The sequence below is a fragment of the Bidens hawaiensis genome, unplaced genomic scaffold, assembly GCF_021521415.1.
Source record: "Bidens hawaiensis isolate Kalapana, Puna unplaced genomic scaffold, B.hawaiensis_p1.1 tig00017289_1, whole genome shotgun sequence".
Classification (NCBI taxonomy): Eukaryota; Viridiplantae; Streptophyta; class Magnoliopsida; order Asterales; family Asteraceae; genus Bidens; species Bidens hawaiensis.
This window is the reverse complement of record NW_027492620.1, coordinates 160288-169053: the sequence shown is the minus strand read 5'-3', so window position 1 is coordinate 169053 and position 8766 is coordinate 160288. Positions and strand designations below refer to the sequence as shown.

Sequence of the window (8766 nt, the reverse complement as noted above, 5' to 3'; positions counted from 1 at the left end):
TTCAACAAGAGTCTAGTGGTCAAAGCCAGTTTCGACCTGAACAAAATTAAAATTTTGAAAAAAGAATCGTTTTGACCCTAGCCAAATTGAAACACTCTTAAATGAACCATTTTTGCACGATCTAAACCGTGCTACTCTCCTCAAACCCTAACTACATAGCATGGCTCTTCTCTAAATCTATAATATATATATATATAACAATACCCCATCTTCAAACCCTTTCCCCATTCTTTTCAATGATTCTTGAATAACTAACCTTAAAATTAAGTTTTTGACATAACAAAGTCGTAATCTAACAATAATATACAACATACAGTTACTAATCTAAGTAAATAATTGCATAAAATCAATCAATTGGATATCTTTATTTTATGGAGTAAGTGTTTAAAATTACCTGAAAGTTGTGGCAAAATCAGAAAGCAATGAAGACAGAGGAGCGCCAAAGGGATGGATGGTGGCTGAGAAGGGTCGCGGCGGCAGGTGGTGGGTTGGTGGCGGTCTTGCGGAGGCTTGAGCAGTGTTGAGGAGTTGAGGTTGAGCAACAACGTTCAGATATGTTCTGGTTCTGGTTCTGGTTGATGTTATAAACTTAAAAAACCCTAATTATTATATTGACTATTTGACTAAAAAAGAAAATAGCAAAAACATAGAAAAAACGGATTGTGGATGAGACTCGAACCTGGGACATTCCACACCCAAAACAAGGATCTTTCCCAGCAAAACAGATCTGTAACATTGTTATGGGGTCCAAGTGATAATTTATATGGGGTCCTTCAAAAATTTTCTATATCGCTTCTAAATAAATTTTAAAAAACATTGGTGTCCCGGGACCCCGACGGCTACTATGTAGGTCCGCCCCTGTTAATGGAGCATTTTTTTTGTAAGATAAAGGTTGTCATAGGCCAATTTTTTAGTAGTACTAGTTAATGGGGACGGATACTAAACGTTTTCGGGTTAATGGAGACGAATACAAAACGTTGTGGGGACGTTTCCACTAAATTTTAGGGTTATGTCGTCTTTACTATTGAGATTCAGCCATGAACCACTTACTTTGCTGCCGGAACACTTTGCAAGAGCAACTAAAGTTGAGTAAGAAAGGATGATGAAAAAGAAATTGATAATTGGAAGATGAGATAGAAGCGGCGTTTTTATCTAGTTTTTAGAGCTTTTAATCAACTTTTGTCTTTTTGTCACTTTATGCCCTCTAATTTCTTTTATTATTACATTTTTAACACTAAATTTTAAGAAGTTTTATTACATGTTTGTTTTTCTTCAATCTAATCTCTCTAGGTTTATATATTTCATTTGTAATCCTAGGTTTTAAAGTAACGTATTTAATTCTTAAACAATATATATCTATTTTGGAATTTATTTACTATATTTTTATTTTTATCTTACCGTATCCGTATCTTGGATTTTTGAGTTTTGCCGTTCTCCGTTTCTGTGATCGTCCCTATACCCCGGTCCCATACCCGTTCCTATACTACATAGCCTAAAGCCTATTATTCCTTACATCTTCCATTGGTTTTGAAATTAGTAAATTAACCAAGGAATAGTTTTACATATAAACCCAAATATTTTTTTTTAAAAAACTCTTTTGGGGGTAATGGTAACGAAGGAATGTTTCTACATATAAACTAAAATATATATATATTCCCTATCACCGGGTCCCATAGTCATGCCCAACATTCCTTCTATATATACGTATTGATCAATACCTAGTACCAACACACATCTTTACGTAAATCCACATACAAAAACCTAGAAAAAATGACCAACCTATATCCAATCTTATTTCTCTTTCCATTCTTTCTTTTGATCCCACAATACCGGTGTCTACAACTATTAGCTGCTACAGGTGACGGGTTCGTTCGCGTAAATGGAGTTCAGTTCACGTTGAACGGCGCACCATTCTACACAAATGGGTTCAATTCTTACTGGCTAATGGATGTGGCCTCGAACCCGTCCCAAAGATCCAAAGTTACCACAGCTTTTCAAGAGGCTGTTAGCAGTTCACTTATGGTTGCGAGAACTTGGGCCTTTAGTGATGGTGGCTCTAAACCGTTGCAATCTTCACCTGGTGTTTACAATGAAAATATGTTTCAGGTTATTTGTTTCTCTTACTCATAACATATACTAACAAGTAACATGTTTAGTTTGTGTTCGTGACAGAAAGTATGGCTTCTTGTTCGCCCGACAGATCCACATATTCTTAATTCGCAAACGTGTTGATGTTTTTTTTTTGGCTTTCTATCCATTGGTTGAACATCATTCAATTATATATATATAGAGAGAGAGAGAGATACACACACGAGATCATTTGAGAACTACTTTTAATTGTGAGAACATGAAAAAACTCCACTTAACAATATTTTTAATTTATTTTTCATACATATTATAAGTAAGTTACATCTATAATTTTTTTTATTTCAATTGACTTTTAAAATAAGTGCAACAAACGCTTACATTACAATGTGAATAGTAAACGTTTGCGTATTGTAAATGTTTTTTGACACCAGTTTTCAAAGTCGATTGGTGTAAAATTTAAAATATGTTTTCGTAAATTTAGCATACATATAACACATATTAAAATAATTCAAAAAAAATTTGTGACAAATGCATATTAAAATAAAGTTATATAATAATAAGTATTTCTATTTAAATAATACATATTAAAATAATACATATAATAAAGTTATATAATAATACATATTTCTATTTAATATGTTATATAAATTTAAATAAAGTTATATAACATATTAAAGTCAATATAACTTTATTATATAACTTTTTTAAAAAGTTATAAAAACAACAATGGATTACATATAATAAAGTTATATAATAACATAAAAATATGAAATAGAAAATAAAAATTGAATGTTAATTGAAAATTCCTTATTTCCTAAAAATGTCTATTTAAATAGAAATAGAAATAGAAATAGAAATACTAGATTCGACGGCCTCTCTCTTGACAAATGCATCTTAATCTTATAATATATATATATATATATATATATATATATATATATATATATATATATATATATATATATATAAACGAAACCTTTAAAAGTTTTTTGGTTGTTCCTTACATTCATTCAAGCCATCAGATTGCTTTATTTGTAAATGGATGTTTCTCATGCATTTGACCCGAATTCACGGGTATGTGTCTCACCAAACCCAGATACCCTTAAACGGGTTATAACATCTCTTTAAATAAAAAATTAATTTCAACAAATATTTGATATAAAAATCCTGTAAAATAGGGATATACTAAAAGATAATATCCGTTTTTTTTTATAAAAGGATATTATTCATAATTAAGAAACAATTTTAAAGTGAAATAAAATAAGCGGATCATAGGTATCACCAAACCCTGATAACTTTTAAATCGGGTTATAATATCTCATTTATTTGTGAAACCTTTCATTATCAAACCATAAGTATATTATTAACCACCTTATAATAACTAAAATTTAAATCCAAAAAAATATATAAATATTAGTAACGAATATTGTAAAACAACCCCATAATACGGGGGATAAAATCAAGTATAAAAATAAAGTTGACGTTCACGTGCAACCATTAACATAAACGATGACATGATACACATCTAGATCGTCATGTAGATAGTAAGAGCATTCCCGAATGGTCCCACATCGCTATCTCTATAATTACACTAAAAATCACTATATTTATCTCTCATGTTCATATAAATAATATTTTTTATACTTTTATCATTACAGTTTTCTCTCACTTTTACTTATAATCAATTTAACAAATATTAAAAAATAAATTACAAAAAAACACTTTATTTTCTCTATATTTTACTCGCAACCACTCTTAACCCTATCACATAATTTACAAAACTCACTCACAAAAATTTAGAAGAGCTGTTGGGAATGCTCTAATATGCAGAATTTACCCTATTTATTAGTTTTAAGAAAAATTGGATTTTAATAATCCAAATTATTAAACATTGGCCACTGATAATCTTAACTAATAATGTGACTAATAACACACCCAACTTTCAATTTTATTACCAATAACAATCCCAGCATAACAAATCATTAACCCCGTTAGCTATTTTTGTTGAATTAGTGTGAAATTACCTAACTACCCTTTATTTAAAAAAATAAAATAAACATAATTGTATTTTATTAATAACCCCTCTCGTTTCTTCGTCTCTGTTGTCTCACCCACCAGCGACCATCGCCATAGACCACCAATTCACTGGCCGGCCACCACCAAGAATCGAATTATAACACCAAATCGGACCTGTCTCCTCAACCCAGAACTGCAAGAAACCATCTCCTTGTAGCTTTCCTCTCAATTGATCTCTTCACAAGCGTGAACGGAGCATATGGACAAGGGTCTGGATAACGCCGGTGCCGGCGTATTTGACGCGAAACTTTCCGGCGGAACTACGAATCAACATCTTGGTCTCCCTGGTGGCTTGAGTATGTTAAGGCAATTGCTTGTATTCATCGATTAGTGTTTGATTCTTTAGATTCCATATACTATCTTCATCGCCTATTGATTTATCGATGTTTCTCCTGTGATTTAATACTCGTCGGCCGGTGATTTAGAAACGTCGGCGGAGAGAGGTTTGTCTTTGGTGGTGGGAGAAGGCTCGGTGTGGTGCAAAATTTAGTCGTTAAAAACAGAGTTCATATTTTTTGTTACCTTTATATAAATACTCCCAATAAAAAATCCAAATCATGAACCTTCTAAATGATAAAAGGACCGTGAAAGTGGATATTTTAAAGTATTGAAAGAGAAAAGGAAACAACGCATGCAAACCCCTTTTAAATTTTTAGTGCATGCAAATGATACATCTTAACAGACTCCGAAAACATAGCCAAAATTTCTAAACTTATATGTATATGTTTTAATAGGCTTTGGATTTTGTTGTATCCGAGGGTGGGAAATTTGGAGTCAAGCTGATATTGAGCCTAGTGAACAACTTCAACGACTATGGTGGGAAGGTCCAATACGTGCAATGGGCAAATGAAAGAGGACAACAAATACAAAATGAAGACGGCTTTTTTACCAATTCAATGGTTAAAAGTTTTTACAGAAATCACATTAAGGTATGTTTTTTTTAACTAATGACATAGGTTGATTTCAAGCAACATTTTTTTAATTGTGATATTAATCATTTATGTGAGTCCATACTTGATAGACTATTCTTACAAGAAGAAACACTATTACCGGGATTATGTATAAAGATGACCCAACAATAATGGCTTGGGAGCTTATGAACGAACCTCGTTGTCCTTCTGACGTGTCTGGTACCATCATTCAGGTAAGACACTCTCCTTTTGATTTGGTATGAAATCTATAAATAAAAAAATCTATTTCTTAAAAGAAAACAAAATACAAAAAAAAAAACGAAAAAAAAATACAAAAAAAAGCACTAAAAACAAAAGAAACAAAGAAACCAGCTAAAAGAGACTCGATCTCAAGACCATCAAGTTGGAGCTACATAGTAACACCACACCAACTTCCATTTTTGTTACTTTTGCCACTATGAAATCAATATATACTAAAACAGATTTAAAAAAAAAAAAAAAAAAGCTTAGTGGCTACCACATTGCAACCATGGATTGAACCTCCACTAAAATACTGTAGCATTAGGTTTCTCTTTATATATAGTATAATAGTTTGTGATAAGAAGGTGCTACGAAACTAATTTTTATGTTACTACAAATATATGAATTTTTTGTCTTAACTAACATACGCTCGATGAATTGAATTTTGTTGCTTGGGTGTCCAACACATATCTAAAACTGACTTTCGAGTAATAGGAATGTTTAATACATGAAAAAAAATAATTAATAGTTCCATGGGATACCAGTGTTGCCTACATGAATGTGCCAATGTTCATGTATATAAACACACTTAAGTGATCTATAAACTTTATGGATGAAACACTAACAAACTCTGTGTGACGGTTTTTTGTTTATAGAATTGGATATCGGAAATGGCTTGTTACTTAAAATCGATTGATGGAAATCACTTGCTAGAAGTTGGCTTAGAAGGGTTTTATGGATCATCTTCATCTCAAAAGAACCCTAATAATGCACTTTATGGAACTGATTTCATTGCTAATAATAACATCCCGGAAGTTGATTTTGGGACAGTACATTCTTATCCTGATAATTGGTACAAAATTATAAAACCTCATAGTTATATTCTCAAAATTTTGATAGACATTGTACTTATCACACCATTTGATTTAAAGGTTATCCAATAAAGGCAATGCTGTCCAACTTGATTTCTTGCAACAATGGATGTATGATCATATTGTGGATGCACAAGAAGTTCTTCAAAAGCCAATTATATTCGCAGAATTTGGTGAGTCGCGGAAGCATATCGGTTACAGTATCAGGCAAAGAGATCAACTATACAATGTGGTTTATTCATGGATTTATAGATCAGCAAGCAAAGGTGGTGTAGCTGCTGGAGGGTTATTTTGGCAACAACTAGTAGAAGGAATGGACTCTTACAAAGATGGGTACGAAGTAATTTTAACCGAACCCTCCTCAACGGTTCGTTTAATCACCCAACACGCGATAACACTAAGCAACATTCGCAAAAGGTTTCTAACTAAGATAAAACACAATGCCCACCTAAACAAAGAGATCGATGCGTATAAAACATATTAGAAGTGATTGGAAACCATAAATATCCAATCGTATGTTTCGTAATCTTTATAGCTCGTTGGATCTCACTTGTTATCGTTTTACTTTCTAGATATGCCTATGTTGTTATGCCCTGCTTGGGTGCGCGCATATAATGTGTATATGTGTGAACCCTCAGGTGGGCTAAAGTGAAATTGCACTAATTTTGACGTTATTTTACTAATCTCGTGAAAATAACGTTAAAAGTGGCGGAAGGTTAATCAGGCATCATGTGGTAGCGTTGATAGCCGAAAGACAAGGGTACATGCACCAATCGGCCGGTGTCCCAATGGTTGAGTGTTATGTGCCTCATGTCCAAGGCTTGATGCAAAACTACCATCGAGCTGGGGGTCTCACCGGAAGCAATCTCTCTATTCCTACGGGGTAGAGGTAAGGCTGTCTACATCTTACCCTCCTCAGACCCTACCATAGCTTTGCTATTGGTGGGATATACTGAGTACGATGATGATGATATGCCTATGTTGTTGTGTGTAGCTTTTATATTGTATATAGTACTGAGTTTATTTCCAAGCGTACTTCTATTCTTGTGTGTTCTTGCTTATTGTCCTCTTTATATTTGGTTTACACATTTTTTTTTGAGATACATGTTATAACCCCTTTTTGCTCTTCAATTTTTTTTTTACTTCTTTATCGCACACACTTTTGTTATTTTGTTATTTCTGTCTTGTCGTTTGTTTCTCTAAATGTTTTGGTGCATACGGTTTCTTTATGTTAATTATTCTTTTGTATCTACTTTGTCTGTTATGGTATTTGGTTCATTTAAAACCTAATTTTGAAGATATTTGATATTGCTTAAATTGTAGATATTTTTCATATAAATATTCCCTTCACTTTTAAGTTGCTTTGTGGTTATTTGTATTAATTAAATGATGCTCGTTCCTATTTCATAATTAATGTTTAATAGCCTCAAGAGATAACGAGCTAAAACTAATAGATCAACTCAATAAGTACTGCTGGTCGATAATTATTTTATTTACTCGTATTTGACCCGTGATCTATACATGGCTTAATTTACATGTTAGATTTTGTTGGTTATGATATGGAGTGAGTTTCAAATAAAATAATTATAAGAAAGTTTCTGAATTTAATATGTAGACTATACATTGAATTCAAAGAATAATTAGTTATTAAGTTACTAGTTTAGAACCCGTGTAATACGCTGTCCAAATAATAATAATACAAATTAATTTAACCAATCAAAAGTCCAAAACCTATATAAAATAACCATACAATCTGATGGTTACATTAATATTTGACAATTGGGATTACATGATTTTAGGAAAACAGATCATACAATAGCAATTATAATGTATGAGAATCAGACACATATTAGGTTTGACTTGTTTGTAACCGGCCCGAAATAGCTCGAGCTAACTTTTCTTTGACATGTATTCAACAATTTCAAAATTTTTGACACTAAATATCTAACCCGTTTCATCATGCACAAAAATCGTCTTGAACCTAAACCACTGGCAACTGCACACAGAGTCACAAGTCTTGGGTGCATTTGGTGAATATGATAATTGGTGGCTTATACTAAAGTCATACCTCCTAAATTACTATAGACTGGTGGTTTCAACTTTGCAAGAATTGCATATTGTAATAAACTGTGAATATATTATGGATTTGTAATTTGTTTTCAACTACAGAACTACTTTTTAACATACATACTAAAGTGCATCCACAAATATTAAAACCCAGAGTCAACCCTCGAGTAATCTGCAGGAAGATTTATAATTTAAGGTTATAATGTTGCAAAAGTAACAAATGTGTGAATCGTTAAACGTCTCATTTCTAAAAGTTTATTGAATATGACCTGAAGCTTGAAAGTTTGATACATATTATTGTTTTACTAATTTTGACTAAAAAGTCAAACTTGACTAAAAGATCAGCTTTGACTGTACATTTTATTTTGACCGTACTTTTACCCTTGAAAACATCTCAACAATCCGTCCTGCTATCGTAATACTCAATCTTTATAGTATACTTCTTTCCTTGTTCCAGTTTTAATCACCTGATTCCTGCAGAGATATATCTAATTCAATAAAAAAAATGTAAT

General features: G+C 32.1%; 1 protein-coding gene across 1 annotated transcript; it reads left to right on the top strand.

The window, feature by feature from the left end:
- Positions 1-1645: 1645 nt before the first annotated feature.
- On the top strand, positions 1646-6671 carry LOC143553550 (mannan endo-1,4-beta-mannosidase 7-like). Its single transcript, XM_077043530.1, has 5 exons — positions 1646-2106; positions 4899-5093; positions 5186-5308; positions 5972-6168; positions 6248-6671. The coding sequence occupies exons 1-5, from the start codon at positions 1771-1773 to the stop codon at positions 6669-6671; spliced, it is 1275 nt and encodes a 424-aa protein (XP_076899645.1). The 5' UTR covers positions 1646-1770.
- Positions 6672-8766: the final 2095 nt, after the last annotated feature.